The 21,152-nt window shown below is 36.9% G+C and overlaps 1 protein-coding gene across 1 annotated transcript in view; it reads right to left on the reverse strand.

Annotated features, from left to right (window-relative positions):
* The window catches only part of PPFIBP2 (PPFIB scaffold protein 2), a 110,556-nt gene that overhangs the window by 11,676 nt on the left and 77,728 nt on the right, over window positions 1-21,152 (reverse strand). The window contains exons 9-18 of the mRNA XM_075094877.1: window positions 19,128-19,220; window positions 16,508-16,616; window positions 14,938-14,970; window positions 13,166-13,227; window positions 10,473-10,548; window positions 6,672-6,769; window positions 6,413-6,477; window positions 5,584-5,644; window positions 3,686-3,727; window positions 1,559-1,703 (exon numbers count right to left, since the gene is read on the reverse strand). Coding sequence (XP_074950978.1) covers window positions 1,559-1,703; window positions 3,686-3,727; window positions 5,584-5,644; window positions 6,413-6,477; window positions 6,672-6,769; window positions 10,473-10,548; window positions 13,166-13,227; window positions 14,938-14,970; window positions 16,508-16,616; window positions 19,128-19,220 — 784 coding nt within the window. The remainder of the gene's footprint in view (window positions 1-1,558; window positions 1,704-3,685; window positions 3,728-5,583; window positions 5,645-6,412; window positions 6,478-6,671; window positions 6,770-10,472; window positions 10,549-13,165; window positions 13,228-14,937; window positions 14,971-16,507; window positions 16,617-19,127; window positions 19,221-21,152) is intronic.

Genomic DNA, 21,152 nt, shown 5'->3' on the forward strand with positions numbered 1-21,152 from the left:
GCTAAGCATTAAAAGCAGAAACAAAAAGAAAAGAAGCAGTTATGCTTGACATGGAAGTGAATATGCAGTGGTGTGCACAAGCCCCAAGAATTCTGTAAAGGTCATCTTCAATAGATAGGGATGGTCATTTATCTGTTGTGGGGTTTTTTAACTATTCTTAGACAATTTTAATACATTAAGTATATAGTACAGAGCTCCATAAAGCCTGCAGAACATCTGAAATGAAGCAATGTCTAAGATTACATCAAATTCCTCTGAAATACAGAATTAGAGGTGTAATGAATTTACTGCATGCACTAGAAACAAATCAACCTGCATAAAAATTTCTGTTAGTTCAGTATGTTTAAGGAGTCATTGCTTATTTCTAGAAAAAGAACATTTTCCTTTAACAAATCACCCACTGGATAATCCTGCGGTTAAAGATATAATAGCATGGCTCGTACATTGCCTACAATGTAGCAATCACAGAAAAAAAACCCCAAACCTTTAAACACCCTAGACAACCCACAACCTATTAAAATCTTGAAACTACAGTAACGCTACCACCTCGTAGGACCATGAAGCCTTAAAACCAAAGAACCAAACAACAAAAAACCCCTAACTAAACAAACAAACAACAAATCCACAAAAAACCCAAACAAACCCTATCACAACTCTTAAAGCATGGGAACACTTCAGAATCTCAAGGGGTACTCTTGTGCTGGAGCTCCCTTGGCAAATACCTCGTTCTGTGCCTCACTATTAATACTTTTTGTCAATAACTCTATGCTTAAGATGTCACCAAAAAGAAATTAATATAGGCTTCCACATATGGCCTTGGTTGTGGATTAATAATATACTTGTATTTTAAAAATCCACCAATGTTTTTCTGCACCTAGCAAGTTAATTTTTGATGTGGGTGTCTCCACAAGCTACAGCAACCAATAGTGCTGATACTAGGATTTTTGCCTAAAACACGCATGTCAGTGCTAGTTATATTGTACAGTTTCACACTAAAATGCAGTGGGATGGCAAGGGACAGGTTGGTTTGTTTTAACACGCTAATCTAGTGTACATTTTTTAAAATTGGTGATGATGTACTTGGCCGCGAATTTTTGCGTACTTGTTTTTTTCAGGAAAGAGATCAGCAAGCTCAGGGGAACACTGAACGCATGTCTGGAAAAAATACTGCTTCTTTTTACTGTCAATATTTCTGTGTCTCTAAAAGTTCCAGTTTTTAGTTACAGACTTGTTGACTTTCAGAATGCCCTACCCGCAATCTTCAGAACGGCGTCTCTTCATTACTTATGCTGTCAATGATGCCAGCAAATTACAGCATCTGATGCAACAGAAAAGAACGCTCTAACTTAAAACCATCCTTTGCTCTCCAGTGAGCTAATGTGCAATATTTTGGTACATCGTTAAAAAACAAAGTAGAACTTTCCCTAACTGAATCATGTGAACATCACAGCCATTGTTCTGGCACAGCAGATTATGTACCATGTTATGTCCCCATTCCTTCAAACAGTTTGCTTTTTTCCCTTCTACATAACCCCCTCAGAGAGGCATGGATACATACTTAGGCCCAGGGTGCTGCTGTCCTCACTGTCATTCATGCTGCCCCCATCCGGCAAATTATAGGTACCCTGCTCTCCATTCTGTAAGGGTCGAGGCAGCTTCCCCGGCAAGGTTTGGTACTTGCTGCCTTTCACAAGTGGCTTATTCTGTTTTTTTTTTAAAGAGGGAAAACCAAAATAAATCAATAAATAGAATCACTCATAGCATTTGCAATCCAGTACACAGTATTTTAAGAGTTGAGAAAGAGTATGTGAAGCTCACAGTTCAAAATGACACCACCCCCTCCCATGCTCCTTCTTACAGGTAATTCAATTTAAATCCAACAGTCAGTCAGCTGACAAAGTTTTCTAGCTAAACACAGCCTTGTCTTCCCTCATCTGCCTGTTCCACTTCAGCCGGACTGTATATTATGTTAAAATATCTGTTGAAGGTTACCTGGTTTTATCATAAGAATTTCTCTAGCCATTTCCCTTTCCCCCATGGACCCTGGCACCATAAAATAATTTGGTCCTTCCAAGGTCAACTTTGACAGTGCCAGAAATGTATTTAGTTACTTCTCAGCCCATTCTTTGCTCTGTCAGTTCTTCCCTGTGTTTCACCAGACTGCCTATGTTTCTGCCTCACAATTGTATCTCACTGGAATTCAAACCAAAAGTATTTGTATAACTCAAATTTGGTCAAACATATTTGCCCACCACCATTAATAACAGTAAAAGAATCAACAATTAACTTAGGCTACAGAAATGTCACTTCTGTAAGAACTAAAATCTTGTTGTATAGATAGCATTACAAATGCGATAAAAAAATCATTACAGCTAAATATATAGTTGGCACACATATAGCTAAATATGCAATTGCCAATTCTATTATAGAACCTAGGCACCAGGTATACTTGTGATATATGCTGGGGAGGAAAAAAAAGCATAGACTGAGCTGTATTTTTCAGCTAGTCTGAATGGCTGCTGTCTCTGCAATTTCTGCCCACTCAGGCTAAAACAGAGTCTAACACGTGCTTGCCTGCGCTGTGCTACAGGTGCACAGCATGACTAGGATCAGTGGATAACTTACGCTGGGAGGATCTCCCTCTAACAACAGACCTCATGAGAGGTGGTCCTCAAAGTCTCAGTACATTGTGTTGAAAGGGAACTGGTACGTAGGGTTTGCCAGAAAGTAAAATCTCTCTTCATTTCCCTTGCATTCCATTTTTTAGTGATCAGCTACCTGGGGATCTTGCTCCCTGTACAAGGGTGGACTAGAACTTGCATATAAATCTGACAGTTTTGAGCCAAATGAGATACTTTTCCACCCAAAGTATGCGTTTCGCAGAGACACTTGTCTGCAGTTTTGGAAATGGCATTTTGAGACTTCTTCAATACTGAATCCCAATGAAAAGATGAAGGAGCCATCACTCTGCACAAAAAATTATATCCTACAGCTGTCAAAACTATAGGAATAGAGAGGCTTTTCCAGAGAAACAATGAACCTGCAACACCAGTTGACGTTAGTGGGAGTGATGTATGTTCAATGTGTGGTTTGGAATAAGCTCATATTGGTAAATGTTTCAGTATCAGAAAGGAACTTATATAGGAAAACTTTGTACTGAAAATACACAAAACACATTTAGTGTACAGAAACATATAGTATGCTTCTGTTTAGTAACCCCATTTTAACAAAATTGTTTAAAAACATTTAAAACATTGTCTGTGACAGGACGATACACGAAATACTAAGTGATATAACCACTGGTTTATCTACTCTTATTTCGAGGCCTAGAGGGATCTTTGTGATCCTGTAACTGCAGGCCAGATTCCTCAATTCCTCACTCCCTGCTCCTGTTTTGGCAACTGCAGGTGTACATCCTCACTTGTACCAAAATTATATGAGTAGAGAACTTGCTTATTAAATTAGCACTGTATTTTCTGAAATTGACTGACTTCAGCTTCTAAACTTACATAAAAGCTTTTAGATAAAACAAGATTCCCCTCTCAAATCCTTATCCCTATTCTCAGAGTTTGTCAGTACTTGAACTACGCAAATGTTTTAAAAAGAAAAATAAAATGAAAACACAGCCATACCATCATAGCACATCACGACAGATAAATGTTAAGAGAGTTTACAGTTAATATACCTCTTGTTCTACAACAGGCTGTACTGGTTTTCCGTCTACATACTACGGAGTTTCAAGGAGGGTAATTTCAAAGGAAAAAAGCAACAGACAAATGTTAGTATTATATACACAGAACATCAATTGCAGTCTTATTACTATAGTGATGCTACTTAATGCATTGACAATAGATTACAAGGTCTGTTATCTTTTCATTTCATTTCAATAAAATACTTAATACAAAATGTGTTTGTTCAAACCACTCTACAAAATTCAGGCCCTGTTTAGGGTCTGCTGTGGTCAAAGGAATTTTGCTATTTTCAAGATTCTGGGTGGTCCCTTTAGACTTACTTTAAGCTGGGAACATAAAAGTTGTTTAACAGTTAAACCAAAAGGAAAATGGCAGACATAGAAAAAGAACATACACAACACATATGTATCCAGCTGAAACCATAGAGAACTGTGACAGAAATGAAGTGATAAAAATACCAGCATGACGAGGTCAGAGACCCCAGTGTGTTTTGTTTTATTTTATTTTTATTATTGCTGGATGTAACTGGAATCTGAATTTTGTGCAAAGTAGAATAGCTCTGATAAGCAGTGTTGCTAGCACAGGTTCTCTTGGACTTAATGCAAGATGCAAAGTCTTGTCACGCTGAGTCAACAAAACATGTTTTCTTGGCCTTAGTTTTGCTTGCAACTAATTCAATTTAGCCACTTACTCATACACATAGGGAGGTCTCATTTATTTCACTAAGAAGCCTCATGCCTAAATTAGGGCAAACAATTTAAATGCTTTGCTGAACACGGAGCTGGCTTCCTACAATTCTCTCATATCCTCTGTAGCTTCTTGTTCTTCTGTGGACTCTGATTTAACAGATAGACCAGATTCACAGCCTAAATGTGTAGGTACAGCCTTACCACATCACCTCACAGAGACAAATTAAGTTTTTGAATTTAAGGCAGGAAAATAATTTAAAAGTTATGAAAAGAAAACAGACCTTCATAAATTCCACACGGAATGAAATGTTAGTTCTGAACCGATTCATCACATGTATGACCACCATCAAATGAGTGCAACACAAATTTCAAACATTCTATTTGGTCACTGTCATCTTCAGAGATTTAAGAAAAATTTAAAATTTGAAGAACTGGAACAATCATATCACTAGTATCTGTTTTAAATGGCATTACTGGGTGGGGGTAATCTAGTATTAAGCCTAATTTGAGTATAGAAAGTGCCAATAACAGTCTCACAAAGCATAATTACAAGTGCAGAAAAATTTCAGTATACATAATGACAAAACAAGCCTCTGGACCATAACGTAACAAGACTTTGCAAATTGGAACATCTTTATTCTGGAATGGAATTAAGCCTTTGAATGAATGACAGTGCTCCTGCTGTTGTAACTAAGGCAGCATCAGGAATGCCATTTGTATCAGAAGTCTAAGTTAGGGAGCGACACTCATATTTACATGCAAACACTCAAAAAGGAATCCTGTGTGGAAATACCCAGTCCCAATATTTAATTACTTTCAGGATTTGCTGCCTTTATATTTCTAGTGATTTGGAAGTTAAAATTATTTTTAAAACACTTACCTAGAAACAAAATAACATTGCAGTTCAACAAAATGACTCCTCATTAACATTATTTGCTGTATTTCTTTTAAATCTTTTTTGGTTTTTTCAGCTAAAAAGCTGAATTTGAGGATGTGCACATACAGGCCTGTCAACTAGCTTCTTTATTCTAAGGTTGGCAATGGGGTAAAAAAAGAACCTGAACTGTTTTCTCGTTAGGGCTTTTTTCCTACATACGTTAGTCATGGTTGGGGTTACTATACATGAAACAAAAATAATATTTATGCTGGACCTTTTAGTCATGATATTAAACACCAGAAACTGTGATTACAAATACACCAACCTTTTCTAGGGATTCACTCTGTAAGTCTTCTAAACTACTTGACTTTTTTTTCTGTGGAACCCTTAAAATGACAGGCAAAAAAGCAACAGTTAATACAATGCAGCATGTTTGCATATGCCACAACTGTATCATATGACAGCTGTATATATCACATAATGTCTGTATATAACGGATAATTCATAATTAGGAGATTAATTTCTTTCGTTGTATTTCTAGCCTAAAACTCATAGTATTGGGACTGCAATAGATGAAGTCAGAAACAGCAACAAGATATCCTTTGATCAACAATGAAAGGCGATGAGGTGCAATGTGCAGTTTTAAACCTTATATCTATAGATGACTTTTTAGAAGCTCTCAACAAGCAAAAGTAGACAGTAATAACTCTGTGTGAAGAGTGTGCAACATTAAGGGCTTTTAAAAAGATTTTTAAAATGGAAAAATGCAGAATTATAAAAAAATTCTGGCTATACGTTTTACATTTCAATTAAAGTTACTCATTCTTACCTATTTATGATTTCCAAAGATTCTTCTTGTGGAGAGGTTAAATTAGTTGAAGATACTGCAATGCTTCCACTTTAAATCAGAATAAAATATACTGTTTTAAGTACTACAATACATATATCTTCTGATATATGAAAGTGCTAATTCATTCCTGTAATTCAAACCTCATACAACTATGTGTTGCAAACTCCCATGGCAAACACTGCTTTCACAGCTATCCAAAAGTTCTTGCAAAGCCACAATCAGGCAAGATGAGATGCCAAAGAAACAGATTAAATAATACAGACTTAGGACAATCCACATGGAAAACAAGAAACAAAGGTCTTGCCTGATTTCCATAGCTTTGTGTGGCACTGGAGAGATCATAGCTGGTGACAATTCTCCTGAAGAGGCCTATGTAAAATAGAAGAGTTTTGAGCCTGTAACTCTAATGCCTGATGCTGAATCTATAGCGCCCATACCAAGAGGCACAAAAATTCAGCCAGGGCCAAACCTTCATCTACCTTACCTTAGCTACTACAGAGAAACCAATACAAACAAATCATATCTACAGCAGAACTTAGTTCTAAAACATCTTTACTAAGTACCTCTGGTTTAAATAATTCTCCTTGAGGATTATTCAAAAGATTCCACTTCCTTAAAGTTGTCTCAAGTTCCTCTTCGTTGCCACCAGAGACGGAAGAGCCTGCGAGCATTAAAGATTAGAAGTAGAACGGGAGAGAAACAGGCCAAAAAAAAAAAATTTAGGACCATACCAGACAGTCTAATATTTCAATCTCTAAACTCCCCTTCAGTCTTCATCTGGTGTGTGTAGTTTACCAGCCTCTCTGCTCCCCACCCCTCCTTCAGACTGACTTACCAGGATGCTGATTTATATTAGAGCAACAAATTTACCACATCTAGTTCTGTGCTGTGCTCTGTTGTGAGTAGCTGAGCCGCTTATGAGGCAGCTTCTGAAACACTCTAATTCATGGTCTTATGTTCTGAGGTGAGTTCAGGTTGGTACCAAGTGTACTGCTTTATAGGTGGCATGCATGTTTGACATCATCTGTATCGTAATGCAGTGCCCCATGCTCAGTTCAAGGATGAACACGGTAAACACACTCCAGGTTTTTCTGGATATCCCAGATCTAAACAAATACTGAAATATTCCAAATTCATTATGTAGCAGGATTTTTATTCCTAAATTGTCAAAGCTGCAATGCTAAATCAAGGTCTGAATATTTAGTGCTCAACAAACTACCAGTGTATTTTGGATAAGAGATTTTCTCTGGAGATGTCCTATGCATAGGGTTGCATACGGGATGTGGAAGGGCTGCTATGCCATGGTGGAAGAATTCAGACTGACCTTTAAGCACATTAATAATTCCTAATTTATGTGCTAGACATGCTCTAGGCGGTTACAAAAAACCACCAAATCTTATGGTTAAACCTTGGCAGTATTTGAAGAGAGATCACTTGAAAAATCACTAGACATGAGCTTGGTTATCATGCTGTTTAGCTACAAAGATGGCCAAAAAACCTGATGTTGACCACTGGCCCTTCAGTTTGGGAAGTGACTCTTATGCTCTGGTCCCTGGTACACAGGAAGCCCTTCAATAAGCACTAATTACTAAAACCAAGAGAGCTACCTATGGTTGAGCTCTGGATAGCACTTTTACATTTTACTCAACTGCCAGTGTCTGTTTCAGGCAGCTGCCCTACTTTAATCCAAAACAGATTTTGGTTTTTTAAATGTACGTGGTACCTATGGTGACGAGTCAGTCATCTTTTGTTGACATGATCGGTAGCTTGCCTCAAGTAGAAATAAAAAATGCTTACAATATGTTGTTTCTTTCAAGTAATTATTTGAAACAGGTATCAGAGATAGAAGATGTCAACACACTGATTCTGCCAAAAGTTTTTACGCAGGTATTACGCTTCAAAGGCAACCTTTAAACCCACCTCTAGAAATAAAAAAACCCAAACCAACCCCCCCAAAAAAAACCCCAAACCACCAATAGCGAGATATTTCTCAGCAACCTAAACATGAGATTCCCACAACACACGTAAGGTAAGAAGCTCATTTGGGTGTGATAATATTGTAGCCATCACAATATGCACCTCAGTTTGGACAATCTCACTATACACTCTAGTTCCCACACAGGTTTTGGGTTTAGTTTTGTTTTATTATGCTGAACATCACTGGTTTTTTATTTACACAGTACTGAATGCCTATACTAGCATACATCTCCATACATACTCCATCATACTCCCTGCAGCACCAACTCAATAATTCAGAGCATCATGGCTTGCTCCTTGCTCAGGCACGTAAGTGTCCTCCAAAAGCCACGTCCCACAGGGGGATGGTGCACTCACATCTGTACAGCTGGGATGTGGCCAAGGAGAGCGGAACTGCAGGGGTTACTGTTGAGAGCACCTATTCTCAGGGTAACAGTGGTGTAGCTATCTTGGGAGTTAAAGTCAATGTGTCTCCAAAAGCTACAATCACACCTTTGGATTTCCTTTCAGAACACTTTCAAGTGAGAGAACTTCCTTTTTTTCTCTATAAATAAAGGTTCAGAGAGAGTTTTACCTGACTCTTGTTCCTATTTTTGTGTGTTAAACACAAGTTTCCATTCTGCTGTACAAGACCTGAAAATATTGTGTTAGTGTGATGATGTACGTTGAACAAAACTGTCCTTTCAGAAGGACAAATTTCCCAGATTAAATTTAGTTCCGAAAACTAAGGTGGCAACTTCAAATGAGATTTTTCTAAGACCCACTCCACTTCCTGCAGCGTAACTGATAAACGTGACAAAGATTTTTTTTCCTCAGGTTTTGAATTTAAATATTTAATATTTTGTGGACCAAAGCAACCGTGAGTTTTCAGTGCTCTCCAAACCAGAACTTGCCTAGTCGGCTGTCAGGATTTTTCTTTGCAGAAGGGAAGGGCAACAGAACTTACTATATTCGTTGCACCTCTTTTTAGCAAAAGAAAAAAAATCCTCATAACTGTATCAAATTGAACCTGAGATCAGCTTCCCTTTTCTGAATGCCACATTAAAAAAAAAACAAAAACAAGCGTAAAAGGAAAACACTGTGTCATTGACACTGGCTGGCTGGCAGCTGATCATCACTGCCATACCTGCATTGAACTGTGGTGTCGGAAACCTGAATATAGGATGTATTTTATTAATTCATGTTCATCATCCACTAAGGTCTCCTGATATCATTTTTCACTGTAAAAAACAGTTACTCATAACACAATGGTCATGGGAAACACCAAACAAACTTAATACCTGTGTACTTTATTCATCTCCTACAGATGAATTAATTTACATCAAATTTATGTAATTTTGATTTTGAATGTCATTTTAATTTTGAATAGTAGAGGGATATAATGCAATGTAATATGAATACTGTGAATTCATGCCTTTAGCTAATTTGAACTTTCCTAATTGCTCCTGCCAACAAATCCTATGTCTGCATGAGTATCCTTCCGTTTGCTCCCTCCTCTTCACCCTTTGTGCTATAATTCCTTTTGGCCTGGCCTCTACAACCTGCGTACAATGGAGGGGATGGCAGCCAGCAGCAGTGAGAAAGAAGTAAGAAGCTTTGGCTGTGAAGGACATGTCGTAGGCCTGCACTGTGGAAGAGATTTACAGGAGTCCCATCAGCGAGGAAGGACAGGACTGCATGAAGTAGCTAATCAAACCACGGCCCCAGCTGCCCACCCAGGCACTGCTACATGGGTATAGTTCTGCAGCCAAAGCTCCTGCCCCCTTGCAGTATATATACCAAAGTGTTTTAAGGAGAGCAGTTGCTGACTGCAGAGTGCCTTGGCACATAAGGAGGTAAACTGCAATACTTTAGACTCAACTGATGAGCAGTTCACACAGCTGTACAAGCAGAGCAGTAATCTCATCAGCCACCTTTTATCAATCAGAATCCTTAATGACACCATCTAAAACAACATATAGCACCAAAATTAGGCTCCAAGGAGGGATTTACTTTTAACTGAGGTAGAACAAATTTTAGGTTATGACTTATGGAGTTCAGCATAAGATTCAGTCACAAAAGTCTTGCAGAATAGTAATATTGGAACTAAATCTCCAGACAGATTTGACCCATTTTTTTTGTACTGACTACAGCATAGGAATCAAAAAGGAAATCTCCACAACCTACAGGCAGTAACACCCAAGACTGCTGAAGACATAACTGTGGTTCTCTGTATCTGAAAAAAGCATATACTTGCTCTCATGGTACTCCAGCATGCATGATACAAATATACGCATAATGAAATATATATTACTATACCCATATTTAAAAGAACAACAAATAGCAGTTGTAGTGCATGCAGTTTTTAAAAGACCCAATACCAGGAAATTATTCAAAAGACATTTTACCATGAGCTGCAATCATTATCTCTTTGACCCTCCTGTACTGGCTTAGCAATAGTGTTAACTCCTCTATTCGACGGTCCTGTGAAAAGCATTTTAAAAAAAAAAAATCATACTTAAAATCTGACATTTTTAACCTGCAGAAACACTGTATTACACATTAATTTCTGTGATTTTGGCCTGCTTTTCCAGAAAGCAGGATCAGGTCTCTCAGACGCCTTGTAAAGAAGATTTCTTGGCTTTTATTTGCCGTTGTACACAATATTTGCTGAACAGTGTGAAATTACTGATATAAGGAAACCAGAGGAGTTTGACATTACTAGTAAATCAGTTATTTACAGAAGCATAATCTGTAAGCCTGCTTTCACTTCTAAGAGTCAAGGGAGTATTCTGGAGTTGAACTTCAATTGCCTGAAGTGGGCAGTGTTTGTTTTTTTGCTAGCATTGTACCTGCAATCATAAAGCAAATCATGTTTATGTTTTGTGTAGTTTAACAACCTAGTCATGTTCTTTAATCCTCTCCTGTAGGATATGTTCTGCATTCCCACATCTACACTTACTCCAATTTTGAACACACCTTTTTGAACTTAGGCAGTCAAACCTGTACAGAACCAAAGAAATGAGGTCTCATCAATGTCTGATGCATTTTCCAACTCCACTCTTTCTCCAATACCTAACACTTTCCTATTATGGACAGAAAGCACCTTGATTTGTGTATTCAGGGTGGGTGCCTGCCTTTTGCACAGGTGCAACATAGCGATGGGTGGTAATCACTATTTGATTGGATCTGTCATTTCTCTTATTTCTAGATACGACACTCTGTGTCCACAGTGATAATAAATTCTTGCTATTGGTCACTAAGTCTGCGACTGTGCAATTTGCACTCTTACAGTTTGTCCTGTTTCTTTGACACCAGTTCTAAACTATTCATGTGTAATAATCTTGCCCAGTGCTGTGACTACAGAGCACTGAGCACAAACCCAAGCAAGTAACAAAGAACTAGTTTTCACAAGCAGGTGTCAGGAAAGCAACAGAAACAGAGAAGTAGGCACTGGGGGAAAAAAAACCCAAACCAAACAAACCTTCACGGAAGTTGACAAGTATTTAAGTGACTAGCTAATACTGAGCTGCTGCACTGCCATAGCTAGGTCAGTGTGAGAGATATTTCAATTAAAATCTGCTCCAGTACACATGTGCTACACTACAGTTACAACAGTATCAACTGAGTTGTAGGCGTAACTGCACTGAAACCAGACTTTCACCACATCACAGAATGATAGATGGTGCTGATCCTCCCCTTCACACCTCAGCAAGCATACACTAGACATGAGGGACCTAAAACAGATAGCCAGTTCTCCCAACCATGGATAGAAGCAATAGGTTCTTCTTCACAGCAAAGAACAGAGACTGACATACCCAGTTTTTAAAAAAATAAATATGTGCACGAGTTAATAGCAACTTAGTTGAGTACTTTCTGTCCTAAGTAACAAAAGGAATATTTAGAGTTATCCCAAAAGCTGTTTAGAACTCTTTTTTCCTCAGGAAGAATATTTTAATTTGCAATATTATTGAAGGTAACAGTTCCACTTTAAATGTTTAAGAAGCTGTGGGTCAACCATCAGGCTGCTAGTTTGTAGTGTTTCCAAGGAAATAACCCTCCTTTCCCTGTGAGCATATCCAGATTAGGACATAAGCAACAATATTTTAGGTTTCCTTCAAATGCAAAAATGTTATGCAGACTTGGGATAATTCTGGCAAGAGATAATGCCACGTCTTTTATTTTGCAGATGTACATTTTGGCTTTTTGATTTTTTAAAAACTAAATGTTGTTATGAGTCACATCGACGTTCTCCAGAATTAACATTGCCCTGCCCAGATTCCCCGCTTACTAAAGGAATTTTTTAGGGATGTATATTACTGTTTATTTGATCGTATATGAGTGTGTCATCATAAAGGAAAATCCTATGGCCTGGTTTATTATCATAAAACAAGAATTACAGTTTCCTCAATAATTAATCCCTCTCAACCTTTCCCCTGCCCCCTCCAAAAGTAGGGGACACTTTATGTAGTAAGTCAATGGCACATGAAGGTGGAGATTCAACATCCTCCAAGAGTGAGCCCTAAACCCTGCACTGGAATTGTCCAATTGACAGACAAACAGCATACAGGCGATAAGAGACAAAACCTGTATTTACCATTTAATTGAGCTTAATGTCACTCCTCTCTTTTTTTTTTTTTTTACCCTTGTCTCTAAATCCTGGTCTCTTTCTCCCAAAATGAGTCTGACTCAAAGCCTGCTTTTCTAACCTGATTTATGTTCGTATCAATGATACAAGTGGTATGAATCGATCATTTGATTGACTGGGATATCAATGCCCTTCAGATTAGGTTGGAAGATGAAGAGCTGCCAGACATGACTAAACCTTAGCAATCTTTTCAATTGCAGATACCAGGAGATTCTGGTTTGCCTTGGCTTTCTACTCCCCTCTGGAATCTAATGAGCCTCTCAAGTTCTGCAGCCAGGTTAGCAAGGTCAGCCACAGTTTCTATTTAAAAATCAACCTTCTGTCACAGTCTCATGGGATAATCCAAAAATCAGGTCAATATCATGCTTACAGAAATCAGGTTATTCAGATTACTACAGAGATTCAAAACCATTGTTTCATTCTTATTATGTAGAACAAGGGTTATTTTCTCACCTTTTCTTCATTTGCAGCCAATAATGATTCCATTCCTATCTTCAACCGTTGAACTTCTTGATCTAGAAATGTTTTTTAAAAATGTTATAAGGAAAATACACTTGCTATATTTAGTGTAAACAATATATGTTTTGTAATACTCTCCCTATGTTCTTACGAGTAACCAAAATCATGTCAGCGGCATGGCAAATGCACTGTTAAGCTACACTTAACTTAGAGCTTTTCAAAAGCTGGACTATTAAAAGCATCACACAGCACAAACATGCTGCTTTTGCTTATAAAAGGCTACATAACATTATTAACATTATTTTATACTCTAAAAGTCAAGTAATTTAAAAAGAAACATTGAAGCTTAATTTGCAAAACCTGAGAGTGCGTTTTCTGTTATACATTTAAGGAAGTAATTTTAAGTATGATTGAAAATTTATTATCTTCCCTCTGAGAAAAATAATTGCCGGCTTATGACAAGTATTCCAAGGACGTTCATGAAACTTAAAAATGAAAAGTAACAAAAACTTGTTTGATTTGAAAAAAAATTGTAAATTCTTTTTTAAAAACATTTCAGTATGAATAACCAAGTTAAAGTCTACATCAAGAGCTAATGCAGAATTGCCTCACACACAATTTAGTGTTACAAAATAGAGGTTATTCAGGAATGTTATAGTCAAAAACAATTAAAACACACTCTCTGAAAATTTATGAGGTTGTTGGTCATGTCATCCTAACTTTGCTGAACCAAATCTTTCATTTCTTCTCCACACACTATACCTAGCAAGTCCTCCAGTACCAACTTATGCTAAAAAAAGTCTAGATGATGGAGACAGAACCTGAAGTAGTTTATCTGCTGTAATTGCTGCTCAAGGAATTCATGCTTTGACATTAAAACAGACCCCCTTGTTTCATAAGACTATGAAAACCAGATGTGGCAGGCATGAAGTGAGAGAGAAGAAAGAAAAATCAATACTGCTAAAGAGCATCTTTAAAAAAAAGTGTTAGAACTACATGTTGAACAATGTCGTATTAGACTATTCGCAAAAGCTGTAATTAGCATTTCTTGCAGTGATTCTGAAAAAGACACACCTTGCAACGATTAAGGTTTAAAACATGTAGATGAACTTTGCAAACATTTATCTTGCAAAAGAGAGCACTTAGTAACACAAGACATGCACAGACACAGCCAAATCAAAACCAAGCCAGCAGGCAGTGCGCAAACAATTGAAGATTTTTAAAAGCCATTAGAAATCACAGTCCTACTGATTTCTCTTTACAAATATTAGACTTCAAAAAGAACTGGTGTCAAGGTATTTTTAAGCATAGTAAAGCAGACTTTACTTACAATATTTATAACATCAAGTATGGAAACATTTTTATTCAGACTGTTTTTTTAATTTAGTGCATTGATTTTAAAAAAAGCCTCCAAGGAAGGAGATTTTTAATTAAGGCTATCTTTCCAGATATTGTAGGGGTTTTAGACATGTACAAATAAAAAGAGGTAAAGGTTAAGTTTTGGCTCTGTTAACCTTGACAACATCCCTTTGAAGTCCAACTATCTGATTTATGAACCTCTGATTTTTTTTTCTGAAGTGAAATCTTACTAAATAGGGCAAGTAGCTGTCTGCTTGCTGCAAGCAATGAAAGCAGTGTCTCACGTATATTACACTTAGACAGCCAAATCTAAACAAACATTTAATTATTCCTGCAGAATGCATTTGAGTTATAATTTGTGTAAAAGGAACAGTGAGATAAAGCCAAAAGTGAATTGCAAGGCTTACGTTTTTCTTTTAGCCTTCTCCTATAAACTTCCTCTACGATGGTAAATGGTGAGAGTCAAATAAAGTATGTAGAAAAAGCACATATTAGATGAATTTTGCAATTTAATTAGAATATGCATTCTAGCATACTAAAAGCACATTGATATTACTTTCCAACTTTATTTGAGAAGACCACCTAAAAATCTGATAAATCAGTATTTTTTTCACAGAAGAATTATTACTGCTGCATACCGTTTCCATTCAAAGTCTAAGTGGTTTCCTTAAATGTAGCCTAAAGAATCTGGACAGGGTTTGATTCTCCTCCCACTGGAATCAAGGACAGTTTCACCCATCTTCAGCATGAACAGGAACAGACATACTACTAGAAGCTGAAAGTTACTGAACTCTTGATTTATTGTCATACCAATATCTTTCCCTTGAAGTATCATATGTTATTTGGGAATCTCATAGAAAATACAAAATTCAATTAGTAGAAGAGTTCCTCTACAAAACACTGCTGTTAGACCAGCTAATTTTCTAGTTAGACATGCAGTTCTCTACATGCACAAGCTCTGCAGCTGAGTGAGGTCAGCACCAAGTATATGTTAAGTCATTTATTTGGAATAAACAAGAGTCAAAATATGGACCTTTTAAGAAAAGAGACATCTGCATTAATTCCTGTAAGGTGATTCTTGGTAAGCCCTGAGAAAGAGGTAGCACAGCACCTGAAAAGCCACATCTCAACAAGGGCACTCTTTGGAAGCGTTAGTCAACACCCACAAAAGAAGGCAGTGTAGCTAAGCTGATGCACTGCGGTCAGCTACACACAAGTATTCCTGCGTGGCTAAGTGCCAGCATTATAGAAGAAAAAGGTCCCTCATATCATATCGCTCACAGCCCAGCAATTGATAGAAGTTCCAGCGAGTCAATATTTCAGAGAAAGCTGACACGACTGGTTGAGACCAAAGGCTAAACAAACTGGTTTATTTTCCACTGCCCTGTACTAACAGGGCAGATTTAAAACAGAAACCTGCAATATCATAGAATCATAGAACAGCCCAGGCTGGAAGGGACCATGAAAGGCAATCTAGTCCAACCTTTCATAAGAGAGGGAGCCTAACTAAGATCTAGTCCTAAAGAATGGAAAGACACGAATCAATGACTATGGTTTAGAACGTTTGGACATTTAAATATTATGCTTAGCCTCTACAGCGACAAATTTTTTTCCTTAAAAAATGGAAACTGCAAAGATTTTTCAAAGAAATTTTGAAGGTATACACAAAAATATATTCCCACTGAACTACAATGTCTCTTTTCAATTATAAATAAAATTCCAGTAGAAAAGTTTCAGTGCTCTTAGGATTCTTAATGCAATTTGTCCTGGCTGTAGACTGGGACAGAATTTCACACATGAAAGGCATCTACTCTACCAGCAGACAAAATAAATTTGCACCATTTTTCCTCCCAAAATAAATTCTGTAAGTCCATTCTTATTTCTCTTTTTATTAATTTGAAATACTGAGCCAAGCTGCTACCAAACTGAAGCTAAAGTAGGGGTTTGGATTTTTAATTTTAATTTCCCTCCTCTTACCTCTTTCTGCCACTTCACTATGTGATGAAGTCCTAGATAGCTGACACTGTAAGCGTTCTATTTCTGCGTCTTTGAGCGCTAATTGCTCTTGAAGCTGGGCTATCTCAGCCTGAAAGAGAGTACAACAAATTCAAAATAACATCATCACTGATTCTTTGTGTTTCTTTCCTGTGAACTAGAAGACTTCTAAGCACAGCACTTTACTTTGACTGATGTCCTGTTCCCAATTCAGGACATTTCATAAACACTATAACCGCCTCACATATTTCATGGTGTTACTATCCTATTCCCTTTACAGAAGCTCACCTTTTCCAATGAAATTAGCTCTCAAAGGTAAAATTTGCAAGGATTCATGTACATAAAACAACTCTGGAAAGTTCTCGATGTTACAACACTGGTGATATAATGACTATTAGAGAGCATCTCCTGATTTTTGCATGAAGACCAATAAAAGATAACAAAGCATTTTTAAAAAGATACTGGATTTTTATCCTAGTTATTACTTATTAATATAACTGAGAACCTATTAATGCTGAGCCCTTTTCCCAGCAGCTTGACAAAACTGTTCTTCCTTGCATCAGATACTACAGCAATAGCCTAGAAGCAAAGCATGGCTTGGAAAACAACCATATACATGCAACAAAATACCAGTGGTTCAATTACACTTACTACAGTTAGTGCTGCCACTAGATTGGGATGGACTATCACGTGTTAAAGACCTCAACAATAAAGAGGGAAGAGAATTCTGTTATTATCCAGCTTGAAATATAGTGACTTTCATATCTTTTTCCTATTTATGAGAAAAACTCTCAACAGCGTACTTTACTATGTCAGTAGCTTCATTCAAATTTTCTTCAGCAGCCTTAAAGCCTTTATTTATCAATATTTTCTGCATTTCCCCCAGCAAAAACATACTGAACCTCCTTGCAGTTAAAGAAGGAAAAAAAAAAAAAAGAAAAAGAAAAAAGGAAGGAAACAAAAAAATCACTAATGTGACCAGTTTCTCAAAATACTAAAATAAAGGAGGAAAAAATGCCAACACCAAACCACATTATCCAAACAGGGAAAAACATGGACTATTTTGCTCTAATACACAAACTTATTTTCACCGGGAAGCAAGCAGCTGGATGGCAGCAAAAGATCACACTCTGCCTGCAATTCCATATGGAATAGAAGAATCTGCCTTGTTGCATCTCTGAAGGGCTCCTACACTTCCCAGTGACTAATATGCTTTTTATATCCAGCCATGGAAATACTCCAATTTCTCATCTAAGAGGCAGGAGCGACAGGAAGGCAAAAGCTGCAGACCACTTAATACCAGATTTGGATTTGCCTCCCCTGGTCTATTTGATCTCATAGCTCTTTTAAACATCCTCATTTCCTTTAGTGTCTCATTCCTGTCATCTCTACAATTATTTTTTTCCTTCCTCTCTCTTTTCCTGTACTTTTTCTTCCTTTCTAGTCCTCTATCTTCTCTCACTCAATGGGTTTTACAATTCTTCTTTCTTATTTTCATTCTGTTCCTACACTTTCCATAATCTTTATCTGCCTTGGCAGCTGGCCACACGCCACTTGGAAAAATATTTTCCCAAAGACTCTTCATTTCCACCACGTCAGAGAAAATATTTTCATGGATACAAGCTGTTATCTTAATAGGAAAAGACATAATAGCAACATTTCAATATTCATCTAAGAATTCTCAAAAGAAAGAAATGCTAATACAAATAATAGCTATCTGCCATTTCGGGATCAAGATATCAGGTATTAAAAAGAAAACTCAGTTTAATAACTTCAAATGTGTTTCCAAGATCCAACCACAACTCAGAGAAGCCGGTCATTCATATGAACCGGGATTACAGTACTACACAAATGAAAGGAGATTTGATTATGACACACAGAGTGTTCCTCAACAGGGAAAAATAAGGTGCTTTTTAATCAAGTGGAAAAGGGCTAAAAATTCAAAATAAAGTGCAACTGTTTAACAATGAAAATGTTCAGCTTGAAAAATTAATTACTGGGGAAAATGATGAAATATTTCAAATGTCTACTTTGTCCAGATTATAGTCTAACAGCTTTCCAGGATTTAAGGTCAACAGAAGGGTAAGGCAGCTCTGCGCGCTGATATACACTTAGTCAAAGCAGATGATCTAATGGTGTATTTTGGGCTTAATGTCTATTAAAATAAATTCCATAGTAAGCAAACACCCAACCAACTTTGCAAGTCTCTTCTCTTCAGTCTGGAAAGCATATTCCAGACAGGCTTGTCACCATTACACAAATAAAAGACAGAAAACGTTCAGAGAAGCCTTTCTGCAGAACAGAACAGGTCTTCTGTAAGTCAAAATACCTTTTTTTTTTTTTTTTTTTTAAATAAGACTTACAAAAATGTAAAAAATGTAGAAGACTGGAAACTGCAGGGAGGGAGCAAAAGGCACAAAAAGAAGCTACAAAAACTTTAAACCAAAATAAATATTCCAAAGATGGTTGCAAAAAACTTGACTTTATAGTAGGTCCTAACACAAGGCAAGTGTACGAACAGTAAATATTAATGAGAAGTGAAGCATATCCCTTTCCAGCTAAAATAAGTCTGTCGTTAGAAGACGCCAAGTATTCTGCTTACTTTAGTTGCTTTTAACTTCCACTCGTATTGATTTCTTTCATTTTCCAGCTCTTCCACTTTAATTTTGAGATGTCTAAGTTCCTGTAGCAAACCCTGTAAAGGAAGAACAGCAGCTACAAGTAAAATTACTCTGGTAGATATTAATTTTCCATAGTCCCAAATGAAAGATCATGCATGAGCCACACAGTAACGAACACTGAACCACCACATTAAAAACTGTGACCTAGTCTAAGACAAGAACTATTTTGAATTGAGACATAAGGAATACCTTTTCAAACTCTCCACCTGAAATTACGAGCAAATTTCTCAGTCGTATTAAGGAATGCAGCTGAGCCTGGTGAAGTCATGTGTATCTCAGTGAAAATGAGCCAAAAAATCCACAACTGCAGTCTCATATAACATTGACTATTGGGTTTTTGGGGGGAGTTGTGTTTTTTTGTTGTTCTGTTTTTGGTTTTTTTTTGTTTTGCTTTGTTTTTCAGCCACCTCAAAGTAAGCAGAAACACATGCTAAAAGATTACTAACTTTCATTAAAGTGACAATCGTCTCCCCAAACAGGTGTTTCAGCTACTTAACAAGAAAAATAACACTCAGACTAAATAGTATCTAACAAGTTACAAGCATTTAATACCATACACATACAGTCAAATATGACCACAAATATGCTACTTTCAGCACTGATGTTTGCCGCTTTGCAAACTGCGCTGATGCAGCCTAGAGCCGCAGCCAGGCAGGGCCCCTAACATTCTCCATCTATTCCTCTGACAAACTTCTCTCAAATGTCCCTTCTCCTTTTCCTTGACAGAACTGTATCTTAGAGTTCATTCTGAAGGACAACATTATTAAATCACTGATAAAGCTCTGATGAGACCAAATGTCTTAAAATGAAGGAATAGAAAAATCTAGAAGCATAACTCAATTTCAGAATCATATATAGTATATACATTAAGTAACCATGATAATATCTTGGAATAAATTAATGTTTATTCTGAATGACTCCCAGATTATTTCCAATATGCAGCTTGTATTGTAGTCTAATAGTTCACTAATTAGATCTGAGCAGAGGCAACCTCAGAAAAAATAGCATTATTTTCAAAATAGGCGTCATAGCCAAATGAGTTATTTTTGTAAAATAAACCGATGAGAAAAATGACTGAAAAACTCCCTCACAATGTAAGCAGATTATTTATAAAATGAGTTCTGGGGATCCAAATTTTAACCAAAGAGATGTGGCAACTAAAGAAAACTTATTTAAAAGCAACTATTAAAATGGACTTTTTCAGGCACACCAGTATCGTTGCACCTTCGGTAAATTTAAGCAGTTTACGCAAAGAAGTTTTTATTTTGACCAAATACAAACAGGATCTGTAATGTAAATTCAGAAATGCTTTTCTAGATGTCAGAGAATAAACAAAAACATGTTGGGTTTGCCGTTTTAAAGTTACAAGCATATTATTTTTATTATGGCTCTTTTCATTCACTTTAACATTATCATTAGAAAATGAGAGGATACATTTCAGATAGTCTTACCTGAAACTGTATTTTATACCTGTGTTAAGCTTTTAAGACATTCAGGAATTAATAATCTGTGTTCAGAGCACTGGTTATGGTGCACCATCATGCACATCTAGGGTGATATTATCATGAGGAGAATTAGCAAACTACCAAACCATGCTATCATGCTGTGTATCAAACAGACAAATCTCAACTAAGGAAAAAACCAACCACCCAAAGTCAAAAAAACCCACACCACACCAGCACTACAGACCTACAAGTAAAATGAAAATCATAAAAAAAAAACTTGAAAGAGGTAATTAGGTCTTACAGATCTCTGTGCTTTCATAGACAGACATCAATGGTGACCAAATTTGTCCCAATAATCGGGGGTAGGGTGTCTGGGGTGGGTTTTTTTGATAATTTTTATGCCCACCTTACTCTTTGCTAATGAAAGCCACAAAGATTAATGCCAATAATTGATAACATAGCTCTGGTTAGTGGGATTTAGTTTCTGCAAGAGAAGAGGCA

Source organism: Phalacrocorax aristotelis, chromosome 5 (assembly GCF_949628215.1).
Source record: "Phalacrocorax aristotelis chromosome 5, bGulAri2.1, whole genome shotgun sequence".
Taxonomy (NCBI): Eukaryota; Metazoa; Chordata; class Aves; order Suliformes; family Phalacrocoracidae; genus Phalacrocorax; species Phalacrocorax aristotelis.